We start from the raw sequence: 22,783 nt of genomic DNA, 5'->3' as shown, positions 1-22,783 counted from the left end.
TTTGGTGGGGGTGGGGGAGGGCAGTTCAATGTAGGGTTGAGTGGAGGCAAGAAAAAAAAGGCACATCAGAAAGGTGAGAAAAAAAGAGGGGGAATGTGTGTGCATGAAGAGAGAGGCTCAGATAAACATGAGGACGCAATATATATATATATATATATATATATATATATATCCGACCTACGAATTCGCTCTGTTGTTGTAGTTTTTATTTTGTTTTTTTTGTTTTTTGTTGTTGTTGGTGGCGTTGCAGTTCCCATTCCACTGTGCGTGTTTGTGTGTCTGTGTCTGTGTATTGCTGTGGCCCTGCCCGTATTTCGACCATTCCTATTCTCTCACGCGGCTCTTTGTTTCTGCGACGGGGTGAGGGTCAGGGTGGCGGGGAGGGGCTAGCACAAAGTGTATTAGCAAAAATGTACGAGTATGACGACCAGCAGATAAAAGAGGAGGCGCTGCAGTCGAAGGCCGCGGCGGTCATTCAGCAGCGCTGGAAGGAATACTGCGCACGACGTGAGGCGGAGGCGGCGATGTTGACGACATCAGACCGAGGCAAATTAGTCGCCATCGCTGCTGCTGCCGCCGCGGCAGCCACCGCCGGGGATACTGCAGCCGCGGGAGGGGAAGAGGCGGGGGAGGATCCGGCTGTTTATTTGGATGAGTACGTTCGCCTGGTCGAGAAGCGCAGGGACGTCATTGGCCGGAGCCTCGCGTGCCAACGGCAGTTGGCGCGGTACTTCGCGGCGCAGCGGCAGCGGAAGGGCGAGGAGCGGCCGCAGCCGGTGTCGCCCGAGGCGGAGCAGCAGTACTGGGTAGCGGTGAGACAACTGCAAGAAGAGCGACGCGTGGTGCAGGACCGGAAGGAGGCATCGGGGACGCTTCTCTCTGAAGTGAAGGCGCGCCACCAGAGCACCATTGAGGAGGCACTTGCGCAGGAGGAGCAGTTCCGGCAGTACATCCGGCAGCTTGCGGAGGAATCCGTCTTTGTGCGCACACACCAGCGACTTACGGCGGAAGAGATTGATGCATTCCTCAAAAAGGAGACGGAACAGCGGCGCGAGGTGCGAAATGCACGCATCCGCCATATTCTTCTCTGCCACGAGCTGAAGAAGCTGCAGAAAACCGCCGAGCAGCGGGACCAGCAGCAGGACGGTATGAACCTCATTGACTTTGAGCAGCTCAAGATTGAGAATACGAACCTGAACGAGAAGATTGAGGAACGTAACGAGGACCTGCTGAAGCTGCGGCGCAAAGTCACCACCACCATTCATGTACTTACACACGTGAAGGAGAAACTGGAGTTTATGAAAATTGAGAACGCCCAGCTGCGGCGGCAGGTCTCAATGACGGAGGATGAACTGAATGAGCTCCGTGACAAGTTGGCACAGACGAAGCGGCGTCGCGACCACTTCATCACCTCCAATATTAAAATGCGGGAGAGTATGCCGATGGTAGGGTCGGAAAAACTTCTCTTAGACTACGAGAATCGCAAGGCGGCGTGCAATACGATGCGACAGAATGTGTTAGATAACGCCGCAAAGCACAAGGAACTATTGGCGGCCACCGGCCGGAATCAGGTGGTGCTGAACAGACTGCAGAAATCACTGGCCAGCGGCATCCCAGCGAATGTGGGAGAAAAACCTTTTAATATGCTGGCGTCGTGAGGGAAAAACGGGAGAAAGGCGGTGAGGGCGGGTTTTGCCGGCACGACAAGAAGAGAAAATGTGTGAAGAATGGAAAAAGACAGAAACGAAAAAAGAAAAGAAAGAAGGAGGAAGAGAATATGTACAGCGGTGGTATGCATATGCAAACAAGCAAACAAACACAAATCTATATATATATATATAGTTTCTTTTAGAGAGAAATATGGATTTTATCCCTCTCTTCCTTTATCACTCTCCCTTTTTTTGACTTTTTTGACACACACACACACACACACACACACACACACTCTCTCTCTCTCTCTCTCCGTCTTTCCTTCTTTTTGTTCTTTTGTTTTGGGGGTTTTCCTGTCGGCTGCCAGCCCTTTTTTTTTTTTTAAGTTTCCTTTGATTTTACTCAGGAGCATACATGCTGCTGTCTACGGCCGATTCCACCATGGGACCCTCATCAGCCGGCAGTGAAAAAATGTTTCAGGAGCGGCAACAAGAGCAATCCACAGTCAGCCAAACGCAGTGTACTTCGCCGATGCCGGCGGACACGACGCCCCTCGCGCGTTTTGTCGTGGAAGCGGCTGTACTCGGCACCGGCCTGGTGCGTCCCATCACATTTTTTCCCATCATGATGACCATTAGATCCACCAGCTCTAGTAAGTACACGGTACCGGATGTCCCCAGAGGACCACACGAAAAACATATGGATACGGGTATACAACGTGGCCAATGGGCTGTCTCGTCATCTGCGCAAGTGGATCGTCGCTATAGCGAGCTGGTGGAGTTCCGAACACTACTTGCCTATCAGTTTCCCACCATGATTGTGCCGCCGTTACCGCCCAAGTCAAAGCTTGAAAACTTTGGCACCTTTCTAACGAATGGAAACATCCTACTCACGCAGCAGCGCACACTTGTGCGGTTCCTTCGCGAGGTTGCCATGTCACCTGAATTGATGTACTTTTCTATGTACACCCCGAATTTCTTTCAACTACCCCGCGAGAGCTTTGAGGACTGGATCGGCATCATGCGGGCAGCTCTCGCGGAGTTCCGTCGCTGCAATTCTTCCATCGATGCGCACAGCATGCGCAAAGGTGGGCTGCTTGGTTCCGAGTCCGTCGCAGCCTTCACCGGCGGGTCTACAACAGTTGTGCGGAAACTCGTGGGGATGCTTCACTCCTGGATGGGGTCCGGCGGTGAGAGTCCAAAGGCACCACCCAAACAACAACAAAGTCAGCGGCAGTCTGTCAGCGCAGTAGTTGGCGCAGGTGTCCTCAATGCGACTGAAGATCTCAATTACTGGACAGGTCAAATGCGGTTTCTGGAAGAATATCGTGAGGCCCTGCTCGGGGCAGCGCGTCCCTACCTGACCGTCATGGAGCAGTCGCTGGAGATTGTCGTTGCCACGAAGGAAGTTGCGGAGGCGCTTGAAAAATACGCCGACGCTCTCGGTACCTCTTCTGTTAACAAAGAACTCGCGCGTGTCACTTTGGAGGCCAGCCGCTTCATTGGCGAAGGCGCCATCGCGATGGATCGGCATCAGGCCAAGAAAAAGAATGAAGTATATGAGCGGCTGCTTTTCGAGGTGTCCTACATCGACGCCGCGATGGACGCAATTGATCACGTGATTTGTCTCTGGCGTCACCGCAACGAAGTCGCCGGTGAACAGGTGGGTGCTGAATTCACCATCTACACCAGTGAAGTCAGTAACAAACTGCGTAACTTTTATAAAAATCGGTTCCTGCGTAATTTTAAGCTCCGCATGCAGAGCATGCTGCATCGCATGACCGATGCGGAGTGCCGCTTTGCCGAGGAAGTGGAAGAGAGTATGAAAGGTACCACATTTGCCAGGAGAATACAGAACCCGAAGTACTCAGAGTACGTCCACGGGCCATCATCGTCATCATCAACATCATAAGGTTGTCGTGCCACGCGTGCAGCGACCCGTGTGCGGAGTGAAGGTGGAAGGAATAAGCGAATTTGGGCATCGTCATGGCGTGGGGGGAGGGGAGGGGGACGATTACGACATGTGTAGTAGAAGTCCCTTTTTCTTTTCTTTTTTTTTATTGGTTTTGTTTTATGCGGTCGATGGGCAACGAGATGGAAACCCCGAAGGAAGTGCCGCAGCAGCAGCGGCAGCAGCAGCAGGAGGAGGAAGAGAACAAAAGGGAAAACGGAAATGAAAAAGAAAAACTTGTCGTTTGAGAAATTTTTTCGGATGCGAGCTGAAATGAAGGTGTGACGCAATGGAACGCTAATCACCGAAGAGGAGGGAAGCGAACATCCACGTTGCTACGTGTGTAATGGAGGCCAATGCTGCTGCTGTTGACGCAAGGACGGTGTAGCGTTCGTTTGAAGTGTGTTTTTTTTTTTGTTCTCGTTGTTTATTATTGTTATTATTATTGTTGTTTTTTCTTACTTCTTTTTTTTTTTTCTCTCTCTCTCTCTCTCTCTGTGTGTGTGTGTGTGTTCATTTTCTTCCTTTGTTTTCTTTCTGCCAACGCTTTATAGTTGATTTGCATCTCTCCCCTTCCGTTTGTGTGTGGACAGTGCGGTGGGGACAGGGAAGCCTAAAAAAAAACAACAAAAAACGATGAGCCGGAAAGAAGAATAAAAAAGAAAATGGATTGGGGAGTGCTGCGAAATATCTATTCATTGGTACACGTCTGTGTGTGTGTTTTTAAGCGTCTGTCTGTCCGTGTGTGTGTGTGGGTGTGGGTTCTCTGGTACTCCTGTTGCTACTATGTTGTCATTGTGGCTGTTGTTGCTTGTTTGGTGGGGCGTAGAAAGAGCACGATGATGGGCGTGCCCTATTTTTTTATTATTTTCTTTTTTTTATTATTTCTTGCTATTTTTTTTGTAGCTGCAAGGCAGAAGGAACAGAAAAAAAAAAAAAGAGGAGGGGTTATGGCTGGGAGGGCTCCAGACACGGAGGCGGCGCTGCAACTCGACCCGACGAGCCGCACGTTTGACCCAAAGGCATACATTCGTCAAGCGCACGTGCACGCGACGCATGTGGACATTGAGAACACACTCCTGCAAACCGTCGGCCGTGAGGTGGACTTCACGGAGGAGGCCCTGAAGGAGTTGATACGCGATAACATTGGAACTTTTATTGGATGCAAGGAGGCGATGGACGTGATGTACGCCAACGACACATTACTCTTCACGGGGGAGGCGATTGACCCCATCGCGGACGCCTTTCAGACAACATTAGAGGCGGGGGAAGCACTCGTGGCGCCAACAGTCGAACTCTTTGAGGAACTGCGAAGTTGCAGGCTCACGAAGGAAATGCTTGAGAAGCTCATGGTCGTCTGGAACGTTCCTGGGGTTATTTACGAGTACTGTGGCGCGCGTGTGCCACAGCGACGTTCCGATGTACAACCCAGTCAGAGGAGGGGGCCTCATCGACGGACGAAAGAGTCAGACGCGGGGAAGAGTGAGGATGGTAGTGATGCCCACAGCAGCAGCGGCCGTGTAGAAGATAAGACTAGTAACGTGGTGAGGGAAAGAGGCGATATCACTTTCTCGGCATCAGAGGATGTTGTGATGCCGCGAAGTGTTCGCGGCGCATTAGAGGAATTTGCGGACAGTGCCGAAGCGTACGGGAATTACATCCTGAGGCCTGGCGAGGAGTTAATTTATTGGCACGGCACGCCCCTCGCACGTTGTCCGTGCAGCCCGCAAATTCCTCGAAGTGAAGGTGCAGCGGGGGGGCGCAGCAATTACGAGGCAGCCGTGCTGAGCCTGCGCCGTGCCATGATATACCTGGAGGAGAACTACGATCTGGAGAACGCGACAGTGCTCGGCGTTGAGGCCCGTGACGACACGGAGGAAGAAACAGAAGGCGTCCACAGCGCATTGAAGGTGCAGAAAAAAAAACAGCAACAACAACAGGGCGGGCTAACTCTCACGTATCAATACGCCCTCTCACTTCTCCGTGCTGCGTTATACCTCAATGAGATGATGGCGCAGGAGATACGACATGCCAGTGCGGCTGACACCGTACTAATTGAGGACACCCTCTCATCTATGATGGACTGCGCCATTGCTGCGGTGAAGCTGCGCCACTTCTGCTTTACCGCATCCAATAAGCTGCAGCTGAATGCCACAGAAGCCGCTGCTCTCTTAGGGCTGCGTCAGGAGCTGCAGGACGATAAGAGCATCAAGGAGGAGGACGAGGAAGATGTGGGGGAGTCGTCTGTCATGACGCCAACGCTTGGCTCATTCTCTGCCACAGAGTCGAACTTCAGCGCAGAGGCGGTAAAAGTGCCGCCATCGAGTTTATCAACGGAGCCGAGTACCCGCGGCCACGAAAGCGAACACCAGCGCAAAGGCAATTCAAAAGGGTCTTTATTGCACCCGGTGGAGTATTATGTCCACATTACCCGAGACCAACACACACGAATGATGGAAAACACCGCGCTGAACATTAGCTGCGAGGCAAATGAATGGCAAATAAAGTTCATGCCAAGTGCGACGGCAGAGGAAAACTCCTCTGTGCGGGACAACCGCAACGAACCTCGGCGCATGTGGTTTGGCTCATTTGCAGCAACAGGTGATCTGTTTGGGACCGCAAATGACTCTTTTGTGCAGCACAACAATGCTGGATTTCATACACTTGATTCTCTTGCATTCGCTGAGGGCAGCGTAACGGATCGTATCAAAGTTGGTGGCTTTGGCGTAGATGAGGCGGAGTCAAATGAACAGCAGTATGCAGATGCAATCCTCGAGGCGTTTCGTACCCCTGAGGGTAATTTTTCGCGCTTCACGACGTTTAGCATCGGTCAGGTGGAGATGAGTGGTGTGCTAGAGTGCTCTGCCCAACAAATTGCGATGTGCAGCGCGAGTTTGCTGCACCAACTTATGAATTGTGCCGATATTCAGATCGACATTTCAGCAAATGCAGCCGCCGTGGACACTTTTTTTGGTCGTCTCTTCGCGGCCTGTATGAACCATCTGGAGTTGGTGGTGGTGTCATACTGGGGCGGTATTGCGGCCGCAGTGCACGCTGGCATGTTTGACTTCTCATTGGACCCCGGAAGCGCATTGTACCGAATGATTCATGGACCGGCTGTGTTAGGCTCAAATGATGAGGGGGAAGCGGCATCGGCGACAGCAGCAAAGCAACCAGATGCCTCGGTGAATCGAAATAGGCATGCGGACGACTTACCGCACCTCACGTACATTCCGATCGTACGGGAGGGGTCTCCGACGCTGCGGCAGTTGTCGGTGGCGTTGGTACGACGGGGTGTGAAGGCCGCAGGGGAAATCCTCTATGCCTTATTTCTTAGCAGCGTCAACCGCACCTTGTTGAGGGGTTTTGTGCGTGTCATGGCGGCGTACCGTGTGTCCGATGTCATGGGCAAGAATCGAGAGGACGAGGAGGAGCACATTGAGCTTCACGCCGCCATACTTGTGGAAGTCATTCTCGCGCAGTGGGAGAAGGCCATGACGCATGTGAGTGACTCCGTGTGGCGTATGAAAATTGTGATTGGGGAGAGTTGCACATCCGTCACTGTGGCGAGTGAGGAACAGGCGCATGAAGTGGGTGGGTTGCTGGAGGATCTGGAGCAGCTGCGCTCCAGTGTCTTTCGCTGCTACACGCACGGCGTCGGTATGCTTGCAAAGGCCTACGTGACGCTGCTACCATCACTGCGGCAGACAAAACCAAAAATGAATCTTAACAAAACCGTCTCCGCACGCTTGAGTCGCGAATTTGTTTCGTCGGTACTGGTGAACAAGTTGCTGAATCTTATTTCTGTTGTGATTGACCGCACCGCACCCTTCTTGCAGCGCTTCGATGAGGTATACGAAGGCATTGACCTCTTTGCCGCGAAGGCAGAACGTGATACAGAGGATGATGCCAACCAAAAGCACGGCCACAGTACACGCGTGTTGCGGCGAAAAAATAAGGAGGACTTGGAGGCTTCAGCGCAGCTTGACACTGTCACCGCCTTCATGGCGCATCGCAACAGCAAAATGGTGCTAGAACACGTTGAGGAGCAGGAGGAGGTGTTGTTGGCGTTGGTCACGAACATCATGCTTCTTTTTGTTGACGCACTGCACCAGAGTTGCCAACGGGCGTCACTTAGCACCGGTGCTGCCCCCGAAACACGGGAGGTCGTTCATATTGATAGCCTTGCGGATGCATTGTGCCTCCCAGCGGCTGTGGTGCCCATCGTTATTGGGGAACTGGTTTCGCCGTGTATTTTGCAGGTGGTGGCCTCTCTCAAGCCGGATGCAAAGACATCACAAGAGGTGGAAGCACTGCTAAGTCGCAAGGAGGAGCACTTCCGAGTTGACTTTATTTCGCAAGTGGAAGACCATTGCCAACTGGTTGTTGATGCAATGCTCAGTATGCTTCTTGTCACTCCGCAGCAACGCATTACACGTGAAGTACGTGCACCGGGCTTTATGATGCCAATGATGGACTGGCAGCGCGTGTCGGTACATACGGCCGGTGCCGTGCGGCCTTACATTGCTGACAGCATTCTGCTCATTGTTCAGGCCCACGAAGAGCTGCAGTATCTACGGCAGCCATTGTTGGCGGCGGCGGTGACACAGCGGCTTGTGGCGCACTTCGCCTTGACATTCGTGACGGCATTAACAAGCGATGGAAACGCCTTTGAAGTGTCACTCGACTGCAGCGCCAATTTTCTCACGCATGGTATTTTGTTGATGGAGGCGGAGGCACGCACCATCCTTGGCGTCGCCGACACTCTTGCTGACAGTGTTGTTAGGAGCTCAGGGGTTAGCGCCGTGATACCGGAGCTGAATGTGGCGCGTGAGTTGCTGCGCGGAACTGTGACGGCGCTGCAGCGTCAAGGCAACACCGTGTGCGAGGCCCTTGCGGCACGCAAGACACAAGTCCAGGAAAATGACAGTCACAGTGGCGGCATTAGTGGGGCTAGAGGTGGCGGCGAGACCATGACAGTTCAGCAGCGCGAGGCACGATGCGAGGAGATGGTACAAAGTGCCATGCGACGCCTGCGTTCTGTCGTTCAGGCCATCGTCACGCACGTGGACGACGCCAAGATCACCGCAGCATTCAAGCCTGTTGTTGGCAGCGTCACGGAGAATGTCGCGGAGCGGCTGGCGAAGAGGAGGGAAGGCTACCGCGTGGCGCACGCAGTTCGATCGCAGGCAGAGGAGAAAAAAGTGAAGGTTGTGAAGCCGGTGAGAGATGCGACGGCTGAGGCAGGGACCGATAAAGAAAAGGAGACGACGACGGCGGCGGCGGCTCCGGCACGCCCACGGCAGCTCACGAGAAGGAAAACAAGGCAGGTGACAATAAAAGATAAAGTGGAAAGCGATGTCCCCATGACACCGCGAGGGGTGGAACATGCGTCAGTCTTGCAGCGCGCGGCTGAGCAGGAGGAGAGATGCCTCATTGCGCTGACCGAAATGCCCAGCAACAAGGGATCGGAGCTAAAGGACGCAGCGGATGATTCCCAGCCACGTGTGGGCGCCGGTGCGATGGAGCGGTCCGTGCGAAGAAGACGAGTCACGGGGAACGAAAAGGTGACAGAACCCTCTGCGACAGCAGTTCGAGGCAGCAGAGGAGCTCACGGGAAGCGCTTCAAGCGGACTCTGGCGCTGTGACACAAACGGCGCAAGCCGCCTCCATCCCTTTAAAGACGTGATTCTACTTATTGTTGTCGGCGATGTACGGATTTATCTGTGTCTCCATGCAACGCATGGCTCTGCATTGCTGTTTTTTTTTTTTCGTGTGTGTTGTGTTGTGTTGTGGAAAGGGTGTGTCTCTTGTCGCTGCTTTTTGGGGATTTTTTTCTTACCGTCCCCACCGAATTAAATGCCCTTGCTGTTTGCTCTTCCTTTTTTTTATTTTATTTTTATTTTATTTTTTTGTGGGTGGGTGGGTGGGGTTTTTATAGCATCCCAAGCGTTGTGAAAGCTCCCGAGAAGGGAGGTGTTTGAATAAACAAACAGAAAAACAAAGCAGTCTATTTGACGGCAGTCATGTCGAGTTGCATCTTCTGCAAGATTGTAGAGGGGTCCATCCCGTGCCACAGGGTGGCGGAGACGGCAAGGGTGTTGGCCTTCGTGGACATCAACCCCCTCTCCCGCGGCCACCTGCTGATTGTTCCAAAGGCCCACGCAGAGTTTCTTCACCAAGTGGAGCCGGAGACGGCAGCTGACTTGGGGGTGATGATGGCAAAGATTGCCCGTGTCGTGGCTGGGGAAGGAGAACCAAAGACGCAGTACAACGTGCTGCAGAACAACGGCAAACTTGCCCACCAGGAGGTGCCGCATGTGCACTTTCACATCATCCCGAAGCGCAACGAGGATGAAGGCCTCGCTATGGGCTGGAAGACATTGCCGACGGACCACGCCGCCTTTGCGGAGGATGCAGCGAAGTACAAAAAGGCTCTGGAGAATATGTGAGATGAAAAAAAAAAGCAATTTTTGAGCGATTTTATTATTACTATTATTATTATTATTATTATTATTATTATTACTATTATTATTATTATTATTATTATTATTATTATTATTATTATTATTATTATTATTATTATTGTATGTATGTGTGTGTGTGTGGCCCAGAAATTTATTTTAACTGCTGGTGGGGTGCAACGGGTATCGTACGGCAGCACTCATGGAGTGGGGGGGTGGAGCTGTGGTGTGTCTCCGCTGCTGCCACGGAGTGGGAAGTGGGGAGGAAGAAAATAAAAACAAAACAACTCTGTAAACTGTCGTATGCGTGTGTTTGTGTGTCTGTGCGGGTACGTCGGCTGGTGTTGGCCGCTGATGTCTACATGTCTTCTTTTTGTTGTTTTCTGGCCTGCGGGACGCGGCTCTGCAACAACAACAAAAAAATTCACACACTGACGCCCTCGCAGGCGAGCAACAGCAGGATCACAAAAATTTAAACAATAAAAATAAAAATATTAATATTAAAGGGGGAAAAAAGGGAAAAAAAAGAAGAAAGGGGGTGAAGAAAAGAGATTTTTGCACAATTAAGTCAGAGGGATGCAGAACGCGAAGGGGAAAAGCCGCGTCACTGGTGGTGTGAAGCTTACCAAGCAGGACGATATACTGTTGGATGAGCGCATTAATGCCAATACACTGGTGTACTCAAAAAAGTCCTTAGTGGCGGTCGCCCTCATAGCGGCGTTCCAGCCCGTGTACTTGTCGCACGCAGTGAACGGGCTGGACTGGTTTTCGCCCGCCAACACTTTCCTCTACATTGCCGTGATGATCTTCACTGTGTGCATGCTGACGCAGGCGTACATTACGATGGTGGAGAGTGAGTTCTGGCGCCGCCAGCGTCACTACCACGAGGTGCGGGAGTGCGACGAGAAGCTGCTGCACAAACTGCGGTTGCAGGTGGCTGTGGGGTACACGCTTTTTTTTATCAACAGCGTCTTCTCTGTCTTCTGCACGGGATTGCACATGTATATATTCCGTCACTCGGACCCACGCGCCAGCTTCATATTGTCGCCAACGCTGACCGCGGCGCTGCTGTGGCTGGTCGCGCAGAAAAACGAGGAGAGCCGCCGCCGCCTCATGGCACAACACAAGTGAGAGAGTGAAACACAAGGGAGTGGTGCAAAGACAAGGATGTAAACCGCAATGCGTCCAAATACGAATGTATACACATTGCACCCACACACACAAACACATGCGCAGACTCCACGCATTTGGCAAAAGGAACAAAATGCACACAAGACACGGAAGAAAAGGACCCGATGCAAAAACGAGAAGTGAGGCGTTTCAGGATGAAAAAGTGCATATTGAGGCGCGAAAAGAGGCATGTAGGTAAGAAAGGAATTCAAGAAGGGTTAAAATGGAAAGAGAAGAAAGCTGCAAGGGAGGAAGAAAGGCACAAAGACAGGGGGCAGGGAAAATGTGAGTGAAGCGGAAGCGAATGAACGAATAAACCGAGACGATGAGGAAGAAGAGAGTGTTTTGTACTCTGTGTGCGCCACTGCCACCTGTCAGAAGGCCCGTTTGCGTCTGTATGTGCGTGCGTGTGTGTTTGTGTGTGCTTATGTGTGTGGGAGCGCGCCTTCTTTATATTTTGCTTTGCAGCTGCACGCGGGCAGTGCGGGCTGGAATGAGGAGAACGGGGAGGAAAAGTCGCAGAGAAGAGGGGAAAAGGGATGAGATAAAAAAAAAGACACCAAGAGGCAGAGGGGCTGAGGGAAAAGGGAGAGTTTGTGTGTGAAGATGAATTTCTTATTTATGTTTTTTTGTTTGTTTGTTTGTTTGTTTTTGATCCATGTGCGGCATGGCAGTGGCGCCATGTTTAAATGTCTCCGAAATTTCTGTAAATTTTTGTGCGTTTCCCTCAGGCATTCTGCCTCTCTTTCTCTTTTTCTTCTTTCTTTAATATTCCTTGCCGTTATTTTTGCCGCTGCCGCTGCCATTTTGTCGTGTGGATAGCTGCAGCAACGTGCCATTTTATTTTCACTGTGCTTATACTTTTCTTTGATTTCACTGTTGCTTGTTTTTTTTTTTTTTCTTATCTTCTCATGCAATCCCGTGCATTGCGGTTCACTGCGCCCTGGCCTACAGGTCTCACCGCACAACCGAAGCAAGAAGAAAAAACAGGGGAAGTTGGGCTGCAGAAAGGAAGGGAGGTTCCTGGACATAAATACAAACACGTATATTCATATATAGATAGAGAGAGAGAAAGGAGCATTCTGCGGTGACTCTTTATGACTATTCAGCACTTTGCGTACAGCACTTCTCCCAACAGGGATCATGGCGTTCTTGCCTCCTCTACGTTTGCTCCGTTAACACTCCGAGGATGTGTCGTGGAGGCAGACGTGCGTGGCAATTGCGCGCGGGTGAATCTACGCTATGAATACGAAAACAAGACGGGTATGGACCAGCGCGTTATTGCCGCCTACCCACTGCCCATTGCGTGGGACCTTATGAGCTGCAGGGCCGACTACTTTGGCGACTGTGTGCTGACGGAGTACAGCGGTACTGTGCCGCTGCGTTCTTCCGCCGATGCAGGCGCCGCCGGACTGCCGGGGCCGAAGTCCGACCACAGTGTGTGGACGGTCGCCTCGCAGCAGTTGCCGTGGGTTATTGACGTTGGCTCCACCGTTCTAATCGCCGCGACGTATCACGTGCCACTTGACGTGACGCGTTGGCGTGGTGTGGTGCGCATTCATCTACCAGCAGAGTTGTTCCCGGACTTCAAGAAGCCGCCACAACCCACCCTCGACTACGCCTCGCTGTTTGACATGAAGTTGCAGGCAAAACTCCCAAGCGGGTGGAAAATTCAAGCAAAATGTGACATGTTTGTGCCACTTGCAGGCGCTGTACGGTTGCGACCGGCGGAAGAGGAAACGCTGGTCCGGGTGGATTACATTGGCGACAGTGGCTTCTCACTGGAATATACCGCTCCATTGACAAAACGGCTGCCGGATGGGTTTGAAATTGAGTGTGTTGTGCAGGGGACGGCAGAGCCGCTGCGCTTCTTTCTCGCGAAGGACGTTGGAACGCTGGTCCAGGATGTTGATCGCCATGCATTTACTCTTTCCTTCACGCCACAGCTTGAAGGGCGGCCTGGTTGCATAACAAACGCCGAGTTGATACTGGTAGTGGACTCGCACAGTCGTCAATCTTGTGAGGCGATGGCAAATGGTATTTTGGTCGGAATGCGTGGCTTGCCGGAGTCTGTGTTTTTAAATGTGGTGGTGGTGGGCGCGAAGAAGGATGTTTCTCCCTGGCAGTGCGGTGCTGTGGCCCTGTGTGATGTGCAGCTTGAGCAACTCTTTGCCTTCATAGCGGAGTCGAAGCCGCAGGAGGCTAACTCGGGCGCGTCGAATTTTCACCGTACACTCCGTGAGGTGATGTCGCAGGAGGCGCTTTCGCTCTGTGGTTCTGTTCCGACGGGGTATGTGCGTCATGTTATCGTGATGTCTGACGAGGGTGGCATGCGGTACGCGACGGAAACCATCGAGGCGGTGACACGTCACCGGCGTAATATGTGCTTCAGTGCCATCGGTTTACTCGCATCGGGGACGCTGGATGCACCGACGTTGCGGCTACTTGCAGAAGAAGGCGGGGGCCTTTACCGTGACGTGGCCGATGCAAAGACGTTTCCGGAGATTTTAGTGGATATGTTGTCACATTTGGCAGTCCCGACATTGACGGACATCGTGCTTTGCTTCGATGAGCCCGAAGTACGTCTTTCGATTGGACAAACGATGCCTGCAGTGGCGCAGGGGACGCAACGCTTCGTGCACGGTCTCGCCCCCGCCTCGCTGGAGACGCTTGGCGCCTACGCGACGGGACGCATCGGCCAGACTGTCGTTGAGTACGTCGGGAAGGGGAACGTGCAGGATCTCATCTTCACCTCGGAGGTGGAGCCGCGGAACGCTCTCTCCGTCGGCCTCTTCCACCTCGCGGCGGCCTCCGCCAGAGTGCGCTACCTCATCGACGAACGCGCGTTGTCGGCGCTGTCGGTAGCGGAGATGGAGGAGGTTGCACGGTTATCCAAGACGTTTTCTTTGCCGTCGCCGTATACGGAAATGCTGCAGCGGCGACCCGCTACTGCCGCAAACGCGCAAACGCGGGAGGTTCGCAACGTGGTAGCGGTGCGGTATGTGCCACGCAGCTGGACCTACGCGCGGACCATGACGCGGTACCGACAACGGCGACTTGCGGAGGGCCTTATCGACGGCCGCCCGAGGGTGCAACAGGGAATAACACAACAACCCGAGCAAGAACAAAAACAGCCGGGGTTGTTTAAGACTTCTGGTACTTTCGCCGCACTCGTGCCGCCGCCAACGTGTAGAGAATTTATTCGTGCCATTGTTGTGGATGTGGCGGAGTCCGTCTTCGCCGAGCCGAGTCTGAAGCGTCTCACTGCGCTGCAAACCGCCGATGGCTCCTTTCCGCTGAACTCCATCCTTGGCATCAGCGTCGGTGTGTCCCTGGACCGCCTGGAGCGCGAGTTTCCGCTGACGGGCTTTGGCATAAGCGAGGACCTCACGGCTGGCAGGGAGTACTTGAGGAACCACGAGCGCTTTTGGGCCACCGCCATTGCGGTTGCGGCGATGGAGCTGCAGTCCTTCGCCACCACCGCCATGGCGTACAGAAGGGCGCTGACGTACATGAAGACACATGACTCCGAGGGGAAGTTGCTGCGTCGCGCGCGGGAAATCATTGGGAAATCGCCTCAAGAATCATCAACGTGATTTAGAGGAGAGAGAAGAGATGAAATTTGCATAAAGAAAGAGAAAAAAAAAAAATAGAAAACGAAAAGCGGACGCGGAGAATTATTCACGCAAAGTGAATGGAACAGAACGGAGAGAAAATATTTTTTTTTTTCTTTCAGTCTGTGTGTGTGTCTATTGGATTGACATTTATTTCACGCGGTGTTGTTCTTCTCAATTCCGCCACTGAGCTCCCTCACTGCAATTTCAATTTGTTGAATTGGGTGTTCCTATGACGCGGTGGGGATTTTTATTTCTCAGGACACGTGAATTTTTATTGTCGTTGTTGACGCTGCTACTGTTGCTTTTGGCCGGTGATGTTCCCAGTGCGATGTGGGGACAGCAAGGCGAAGAGGGCAACGAGTTGGCAGTGGATCATGTACAGCTGTTGTTTTATAAACCTCCGTTTCTGTAAAAAGTAATGTACACAAAGACACCGAAAGGGATCAATGAAATGAGAATGAATACATGGCCACATGAGGGTACATCCATATATGTATGAAGCTACTGTGGGGAAACACCTTCCATGTTACTATCATAATATATATATATATATATATATATATATATATATTTTGCTCCTTTTTTCTTTTTCCCTTGTCTGTGCAAATGTGCGCGGATTCTTTCGAAGAAAGCCTACATGAATTAGTCCCATAATTGCATGAAACATTATCACATACATCTATCATCACTGCTGCGCTTTGCAGGCGAATGCGATGCGAGAAAAATATGATGCCGTTGCCACACGAGTGTGGGCTCTGGGACAACCAGTAGATCATGTGTTCCGTCCATTTATTGCTGGTGTGTTTGTGTGTGTGTGTGTGTGTGTGCTCCCTTGCCGTTGTCATCAAGTCGAGGTCTGTTGTGGATAAATTAGCGTACAGAGGCGATGTCACCGTTTCCGTTTTGTACACCTGTGTCTTGGACGACGACGACGGTGAGGGTGGTGTTTGATGGGGCCCTGGAAGAACGATGCACCCATGACGTCGTTTGGTGCTTTTCTCTTTGTGTTTTTTGCTTCCTCTCTTTCCCCATCCACAAGTGGGCATTACTTTCCCCTTTGACGTTTTCTCTAGGCATGTTTTTGTTTTGAATTTGAGGCAGATGTCGAGGAATGTGCGGTGTCCCACCAATGGCTTTCGAGGCAGGTGCTCCTTTGGACCCCTGAAGCTGCTCAGCTGTTCAATAATTTTTTTATGGATGCTCTGGTGCTTCCTTTCCTTCCTGTTTGTCAGCGATGGAGAAAATATGGAGCCACCCTCGACGCAGAGCACCGCCTTTAACGCCGCACGGGAAAACAATTTTAGCGGACGTCGGCCGTGGGAAGTTCCACACGGCAGCGCTCCAATTGTTGGGCCTTCTGTTGCCGTTGGGCCGAAGACGGTGTCGACGTGTCAGTCATCTGTTTGCCGGTTCTGTGATGAGATGAGGCCGAATAACACGGCCAGTCTCCTTCATCCATGGGTGCTGGATTATATCCGCCGCCATGTCCTCATTGGAGTTATCACCGGGTCCTTTGAGAAGTTTTTCCGTGTTGACTTGGCTCTCTGCACGTGGCTAGGGCACGTACCAGCGGCGAATCTCTTTATTTATACAGATGCCGCAAACACGTCTGATGGGCGGCACGGCACGTGGATCGAGACGGACAACGCCCTGGCATCACGGCAAATGCCCAGGGAAATGCTCCGGCATACGGGGTACTCGGTGGGTTGGATGCGGGCACAGTACCGCTTTTTTCACGCCTTTAATCACTTTTCAAAGCTTACTGGCGTCATAAACGATGCTAGCGAAAGTGTTGGGAATTACTTCGATGTTCGGTGGGCCGTTGTCGTGGATGACGACTCTCTTCTTGATCTCCATGCGCTCGTCCGATTTCTGCATCGGCGTGATCTGTACAACGTGGCCCGCACCGTGTCAGCCACAAAAGGTGCAAAGCCTCTGCTGCTCCAGGAGAGATGCAAACAACGTGCCGGCGCCCGGGCGGAAGAAGTAGCCGCATGCCTGTCTCTGCCGGAAAGATGGAATCTCCTGCAAGAGCAACAACGCCTCCATGGAGATAAATTGTTTGGTCGCAGAGGCGAGGCGCTGGTGGTTGGCAGTGTACTTTGGAACGTCACGACAGAAACACTTTTTAATCCCACGATTGTCGCTGCTCTTGGCCCACTGTACATTGGAGATCGTGGGTGGGGCGGCGCAGGGCACTTTATGAACCTTGCTGCCTTGCGAAAATATGCTCAAGATAGCGAGGGGAAGTGCGTGCAGCAGCACCTGATCGGCAAGCGACTGGCAAGTGATACCGCGCTGCACCGCTGTTTACCACAGCTAGGCATCCACCGCAGTAGCGACGCCGTTTTGTCGCACTGCCAAGCCCGATTTTTGCAGCACCGTTTGTTATCTGGTGATTTGGTCAGTATGCATGCAAAGCGAGATGTCGTGCCCCCCAATTACCTCGCAATGTGGCGGATACGACTGTACTACCAGGTACTTTATCACCGTAATCGCACAGCGTATGACCTGTTGATGCGTGTGGGGGCCTGTGCGTATGGCTACACGTGCAAAGTCAAGAACTGTGGGGCGGGAGAGGACGAGAAAGCCGTGAGTGAATTTTTCCGTCTGAGTGACAACGACACCCACATGCCTTTTTTTTAGAAGCAGTTGCTCTTTCTACTCCCGCGGCCATCATCGCAAGCGATGGGAGGGATGTTGTCATGTTTCTTGAGCGGAGGGGAGGAGAGGAAGAGGAGGTCCGTGTGTCTTTTTTCCCTCGTCACCGTCACACAAACATAAATGCCTTCTTCTTGTTGTTGGTTTTCTTTTGTTTTTGAAGGCTTTGCGGTGGTGGTGGTGTTGGTGGTGGGGGAAGGTAGTGGTGATGCCGGCGTATTTGAATACCCGCCCCCTCCGGTGTCTTTTGCCGGCCGTGCGTGAGTGAATGCGTCACGTCCCTGACGTCTCCTTCTTCCATTTTTCCTTCGCTTTTGCCTTCCATTGGTGTGCTGCCTGCTGCCGCCCCTTACTCTCTCCCCCGTCTTCTGTTGTGTGGTGGCGCCGCGGAAGCATAACACCGAAGGGAAAAGGAGAGAGAAGGAGAAGGATTGCGTGTCTGCGTGCGTAATTGTGTGTGTGCCTTTTGTCTGCTGCAGCACGGCCCACCCGCCCAAACACACAACGAAGGGCTTTAAGCGAACAACGGCAAAAAAAAAGCACATAAAAAAGAAGAATTAAACACAAATTGAAAACAAACAAAAAATAAAAACACGGGAAACAAAAATCAAGAAAAGAAAAAAGAGCAACAAAGAAAGGGGAAAGACAGGGTGCCGGCGGGAGGGGAGGAAATTGCTTCACGCGCCTTCACCGCTTGTGTTTACGCGCCACCACCGCGCGGTGATTCCTCTGCCGTGAGGTCGCCAACGGTTTCTCTTTCTTTTTTGTGTGTGTCTTGTGTTTGGCCACCGTCTGTATTCCTGCAGGGATGCCAGAAGTGGGATTAGACAGGGCGTTTCTGCACCGATGTTGCGTGCAGGTGTCATCTGCCTTGGCGGATGATGCCGCAGTGGCGGCGGAGATTCAACACACCCTGCGCTTTGTACGCGATCATGCCTGCAAATACCCCGGGGAAATCACGCGAGCGTTAATATGGCGTGTAGTAGACACCGACAACAACGAGGTGCAAGACCGACTAGGTGCATGGTCGGTGCTCAACGCCGTCCTTGCCGAGTGTGCCGACATTAAGCAGCCGCTCTCCTCCACTGCAATAGCGGAAAAGATTAGCCTCTTCTTGCCATATCTCATTACGTACCGGTGGTACTCCATCCATAGCGTGTCGTCGATGAATAGGGCGCGTTCACTGTCGGCAGTTGCACTCCTAAGTGAGTACGACAAGGTGGTGCCTGCATCCGTGCTTACTGGCGACGATTCGCGACTTGGCGATGCGCAGAAGGAGGGAGAGATTCGAGCCAAATACCGTGAGTTTCTAACTACTTGGAAGGCGGTATGGCGTCATGATGTCTATCAGCGCTTTAAGGAAGCCGTGCGTCGGACGGAAGGCAGTGGGAACAGTCTTTCATCAAAGGAGCGGCCATATCTAGATATTCCCGCTACATTCCGGGACAGTTTGCGTCGTTTGCGTCGTCGCAACCCTCGGCCATCTATAGCCTTCCATGTACTTAGTTGCTATGGGTGGGTGCCACCCACAGAAGCTGAAACAGCACCAACTGAGCCCATGAGAGGGCTGAATGGAACCAATGAGGGTCAAATTAGCAGCAACAATGACTACGCCAAGCGTTGCCCGGTGGTGCCAAAAAGCATAACGGAGATTGAAAAACTTGACCCTGCCGCCCACCCGCGTGTACGTCAATGGTTGCGAAAATTAGTTGAGGAAGGTGGTGGATGTCGTCTATGCGATGTCTGGAACCACACGGAGACACGATGTCCTTGTGAACTGCCGTTTATCAAAGTTCCTCCGCCAGAGGGTAGTTTGCATCTTCAATACCGGCGTCGACGGACTGAGCGGACGAATATGTCGTACCTGGAGGCTGTGGAGAAGCTCTTCCGCTACGGTATCCGGTTACCGCTATCTGTAGAGAAAACGTTGGATCGCATTGTCTCACTTATAAAGGACGAGGCGTCATACGAGGAGTTGCTTGAGGCATTTGACACCGTGCGGGGTGCAATTACTGGCCCGCTTGAGCGCCATGCTTTGTGGCTGCATGCAAGTTACATGTTGATGCCATCGCGGACAGTCTTTGACAAACCGAGCGACGATGCGCTTAGTCCCGCCATGGAGAAGGCGGAGAAACATTTTAAAGTGCATCGCCGTTTTCGTGAGTGGGATCAACTGCTGCAGAGTGTAGAAGTGCTTGATAGCCAATACCGCCGCGCTGAATTGTCACCCGCGTTGCGCCGGAATATTGAGGAAGTGCGTGAAACAAAGTCCTTCTTTTTTTGTCTTATTGATGGCTCTCAATCTGCGGAGTACGTTCCTCAATCCTACGCCCGTGTGCCGGAGGAGGTGCTGCAGCTTCGGCCGGTGAAGGACGTTTTGTGTACTGTTTGCCTCGAACCGTTTCACGTGGCGGCGCGGTGTTCAAAAGGAACCGAACCATGGGACTTGTCTGTTGCACGTGTCCTGCTGGAGGAGCACAACCTCCTTAACATGAAGTTTCCGGAGGAGCGCCACATGTTCGATAAAGTCCTCCGCACTATTGACGAGGATGACCGCAAGGCGAAGGAGTTTCGAAAGAAGGAGCTCTGCTTAGCCGTCAAGCTCGTGCATGAGGGTCGCGTGCCGTACTGCAGGCTCTGCAACATCATGGGCCACGGTATTCGCCGCTGTGAGGAGGCCGCACGCCGCACACTGCACCGGCACAAAATTAAGGATGTGGACATGCGACTCAACCCACACCTTGTGCAGAGAAAAATCAAGCAACTCCGAGACGCAAATGATGAGCGGGAGGAAAGGTGGCTCACAGAGGCATGGGAATTGCTGGGCAAAGGCCGGACGTATCCTGACAGCTTCCTCAGCGCCATCCGTGAGCTTGAGGACGCTCGCATTCCGCTTGCGGCGGCACGCTACAGCACGGACGCGGTTCAGGGGTTTCTTCTTTTTATTAAATCCAATGATCTTCTGCAGCACCTGCAACCGCTGCGGGATGAGCGGTTTCCGGAAGTGTGTCTCTTCTGTGATTCCTACCATCATGGTTCTGAACTCTGCGACCGCGCCAACGCGGAGGAGCGAGGTTTCCTGAGCGAACTGCGGCGCTACGGTCTGACGCTGTGGCAATACCTCCGGGCCCCAGAGCGCTATGACGAGCGCTTTCCGACAGACTATCCAAAGGGTCGTGAGACGGTTCTCGGGCTTGCGCGTCAGTTCGAGGAGGACTACAGTCCCGGTGGCATTGCACGTGTGCGGTTTGTTGAGAACAACGGCCTTGATGGCGACGTGACAAGCCCGGTGGCGGCTGGTGGAATGTTGTCGTTTGGCAGCTCACAGCGTTCTTTTTACGGCGGCTCCTCGTACGGCATCCCTTTTTCGCAGCTCGTTCTGCGTCCCGGTGAAAATTATGGCAATAACAACAACAACGACAGCAATAAAAACACAATAGAGGCTGCCGCGGTCGCGATGAGTGTGCATGATAGCAGCAGCAGCACAAATGGCATCACCATGAGGAGCTCCTTCGGCTGGCCTATTGGCGGGGAGACGCCGACGGAGATGGTAATGGAGCCAGCAGCCACCGTGGAGCCTTTTCTTGACATGGCCGGCGGGCATGGCGGCAAACGGGGCCGAGAGGCGGACGATGACTCGGTGACGAAGTCCGGCAGTGGCGATGACGATGACAACGAGGAGGACGACGACGACATCAACGCCAAACCCCACGCCAACAGCGGCGAGGAGGAAATACCCTTGTCGATGATGCTGCAAAGCAGCTGCGGTGAAGCAGACGGGCTTGGCCACGTGGGGCGGCGCTTCCGGCTGGAGACCCGGAGGAAGGAGGAGGAGTGACGCCGGCGCAAACCACCGGAAGAAAAATAATTTAAAAAAAAACATAATAAAAATGAAAGATGGAGAGATAAATGCTGATAATTAAGAAAGTCCGACGAAAAGGGAGAGATAGAGAGAGAGAGAGAGAGATGAAAAGGGAAAAATGAATGAATGAATAAATAGAGAATGAAAAGAGGAGGAGATGAAGAGGAGGGAGAGGACATGGCGTGACCGTTTTATTATTATTATTTCTTCTCGCGGGATGTACAGGGATGTGAGGGTGCGAAGGGGGAGGGGGATGGATGAGTGCAGGAAAATGTGTTGCGTGATGCGTGCGTCCAGTCGCCGGTCAACAGAAACAGAAAAAGAAGGGAAACGAAACGAAAAAAAAAAAGAAAAGAAAAAAAAAAGGGAGTGATGGCGTCATTCGCAGACGTACGTAACAGGTGTTCATACGCCCATCATTCTTACTGGTTGAATACATTGCCTGTGCCTCCCAGCAACAAACAAAAAAGGGGAGGGGAGGGCACGTGCAGCAATAAATTATTACGTAAAGACTTTGTAGAAATCACGGTGTTTGTTGCTGAGAAGTAAAGCAGGCGAACGGTGGTAAAGAAGAGCAGGTAGGAGATTGGAATAGAATGAGATGTCTGTGTCTGTGTGTGCGTATTGGCCTTAAGAAACAATTATATGTTCAGTACTCTCGCTCCCTCCATCTATCCATCTATCTCTCTGTATCTTTTGTTTGTATTTGTGTGTGTGTGTTTACTGATGCTTTTTTGTTTTTGTTCTTTTTTTTTGGTTGATTTCTTTTTCGTTTTGAGGAATCCTGTCGGTGGTGGTGGGGAAACGAGGCGAGGGGTGTTATGTGGTGTGGTGCTCCATCATATATCCGCTGTGAATGTTGTCCAGTTGTCTTTTTGACCCTCCCTTTTATTATTATTTTTCTTTTGCTTGCTCCCGCCGTGTGCATTGTGGCAAGGCGGCCACGACGGTTGTGTGCACCGCGTTATTTATTTCTTCCTTTTTTTTTTCTTTCTTTATTATTGTTGGTTGTTGTTGTTGATGTTTACTGTACCCAATAGCAATTTTGTTGCCTCCGCTGGAGGTGCGAAGATGGCTGGGAACAAATGAGCGGTAGGGAACAGACGCATGTGGTGTGACTGGGGGTTTTATTGCCTCTCCTGTTGTTGGGAGTGGGACTGGCGGACATGTACACACATACAGAGAATGGGAAAGGGACAAAGAGACATGGGCCGGTGGATATACATAAAGGCATGTCTCTTTGTTTGTGTTTGTGTGTTGTTTATTATTACTATTATTATTATTCTATTGGCGGTAGGAATTTGCTCTTTTTCCTTTTTTTTTTTTCATTTTTTCCTGTTTTTTTTTTGTTTTGGTTTTTTTTCTCTTGTGGCGAAGGGAGAAGTGCCGATTTTTATCCCCCCCCCCCC

At 52.0% G+C, this 22,783-nt stretch overlaps 8 protein-coding genes across 8 annotated transcripts, besides 32 other annotated features; all 8 read left to right on the top strand.

Annotated features, from left to right (window-relative positions):
* Positions 1 to 12,091: part of a sequence feature (heterozygous, non-Esmeraldo-like haplotype) that runs on past the window's edge.
* Positions 139 to 172: a microsatellite.
* Positions 192 to 252: a microsatellite.
* Positions 411 to 1,658, top strand: Tc00.1047053511239.80 (hypothetical protein, conserved; the record flags this gene model as incomplete). The annotated part of the gene is made up of 1 exon (XM_809297.1): positions 411 to 1,658. One exon carries the CDS (start codon positions 411 to 413, stop codon positions 1,656 to 1,658), a length of 1,248 nt encoding a protein of 415 aa, XP_814390.1.
* Positions 555 to 610: a microsatellite.
* Positions 1,703 to 1,776: a sequence feature (T-rich).
* Positions 1,914 to 1,945: a microsatellite.
* Positions 1,946 to 1,980: a microsatellite.
* Tc00.1047053511239.70 (hypothetical protein, conserved) lies at positions 2,065 to 3,561 on the top strand (the record flags this gene model as incomplete). Its single annotated transcript, XM_809296.1, has 1 exon — positions 2,065 to 3,561. The coding sequence occupies one exon, from the start codon at positions 2,065 to 2,067 to the stop codon at positions 3,559 to 3,561; it is 1,497 nt and encodes a 498-aa protein (XP_814389.1).
* Positions 3,767 to 3,791: a microsatellite.
* Positions 4,004 to 4,076: a sequence feature (A-rich).
* Positions 4,077 to 4,097: a microsatellite.
* Positions 4,098 to 4,133: a sequence feature (A-rich).
* Tc00.1047053511239.60 (hypothetical protein, conserved) lies at positions 4,266 to 9,248 on the top strand (the record flags this gene model as incomplete). The annotated part of the gene is made up of 1 exon (XM_809295.1): positions 4,266 to 9,248. The coding sequence occupies one exon, from the start codon at positions 4,266 to 4,268 to the stop codon at positions 9,246 to 9,248; it is 4,983 nt and encodes a 1,660-aa protein (XP_814388.1).
* Positions 4,308 to 4,363: a microsatellite.
* Positions 4,457 to 4,502: a sequence feature (A-rich).
* Positions 9,483 to 9,514: a sequence feature (AT_rich).
* On the top strand, positions 9,627 to 10,052 carry Tc00.1047053511239.49 (adenosine 5'-monophosphoramidase, putative; the record flags this gene model as incomplete). Its single annotated transcript, XM_809304.1, has 1 exon — positions 9,627 to 10,052. One exon carries the CDS (start codon positions 9,627 to 9,629, stop codon positions 10,050 to 10,052), a length of 426 nt encoding a protein of 141 aa, XP_814397.1.
* Positions 10,084 to 10,187: a microsatellite.
* Positions 10,531 to 10,569: a sequence feature (AT_rich).
* Positions 10,641 to 11,195, top strand: Tc00.1047053511239.40 (hypothetical protein, conserved; the record flags this gene model as incomplete). Its single annotated transcript, XM_809294.1, has 1 exon — positions 10,641 to 11,195. The coding sequence occupies one exon, from the start codon at positions 10,641 to 10,643 to the stop codon at positions 11,193 to 11,195; it is 555 nt and encodes a 184-aa protein (XP_814387.1).
* Positions 11,620 to 11,670: a microsatellite.
* Positions 11,857 to 11,885: a microsatellite.
* Positions 12,092 to 13,091: a sequence feature (areas merged during assembly that could not be assigned to a particular haplotype. This can correspond to areas where the two haplotypes were merged or to regions with more than two copies in the genome that were merged during assembly.).
* On the top strand, positions 12,332 to 14,830 carry Tc00.1047053511239.30 (hypothetical protein, conserved; the record flags this gene model as incomplete). The annotated part of the gene is made up of 1 exon (XM_809293.1): positions 12,332 to 14,830. One exon carries the CDS (start codon positions 12,332 to 12,334, stop codon positions 14,828 to 14,830), a length of 2,499 nt encoding a protein of 832 aa, XP_814386.1.
* Positions 13,092 to 22,783: a sequence feature (heterozygous, non-Esmeraldo-like haplotype).
* Positions 15,389 to 15,422: a microsatellite.
* Positions 15,650 to 15,678: a microsatellite.
* Tc00.1047053511239.20 (hypothetical protein, conserved) lies at positions 15,953 to 17,497 on the top strand (the record flags this gene model as incomplete). The annotated part of the gene is made up of 1 exon (XM_809292.1): positions 15,953 to 17,497. The coding sequence occupies one exon, from the start codon at positions 15,953 to 15,955 to the stop codon at positions 17,495 to 17,497; it is 1,545 nt and encodes a 514-aa protein (XP_814385.1).
* Positions 17,681 to 17,723: a microsatellite.
* Positions 18,043 to 18,158: a sequence feature (T-rich).
* On the top strand, positions 18,321 to 21,350 carry Tc00.1047053511239.10 (hypothetical protein, conserved; the record flags this gene model as incomplete). The annotated part of the gene is made up of 1 exon (XM_809291.1): positions 18,321 to 21,350. The coding sequence occupies one exon, from the start codon at positions 18,321 to 18,323 to the stop codon at positions 21,348 to 21,350; it is 3,030 nt and encodes a 1,009-aa protein (XP_814384.1).
* Positions 20,915 to 20,946: a microsatellite.
* Positions 21,141 to 21,244: a microsatellite.
* Positions 21,373 to 21,404: a sequence feature (AT_rich).
* Positions 21,451 to 21,479: a microsatellite.
* Positions 21,693 to 21,738: a microsatellite.
* Positions 22,069 to 22,150: a sequence feature (A-rich).
* Positions 22,636 to 22,658: a microsatellite.
* Positions 22,682 to 22,742: a sequence feature (A-rich).

Source organism: Trypanosoma cruzi, genomic scaffold, assembly GCF_000209065.1.
Source record: "Trypanosoma cruzi strain CL Brener 1047053517081 genomic scaffold, whole genome shotgun sequence".
NCBI lineage: Eukaryota > Euglenozoa > Kinetoplastea > Trypanosomatida > Trypanosomatidae > Trypanosoma > Trypanosoma cruzi.
This window is presented reverse-complemented; position numbering and strand designations above follow the sequence as displayed.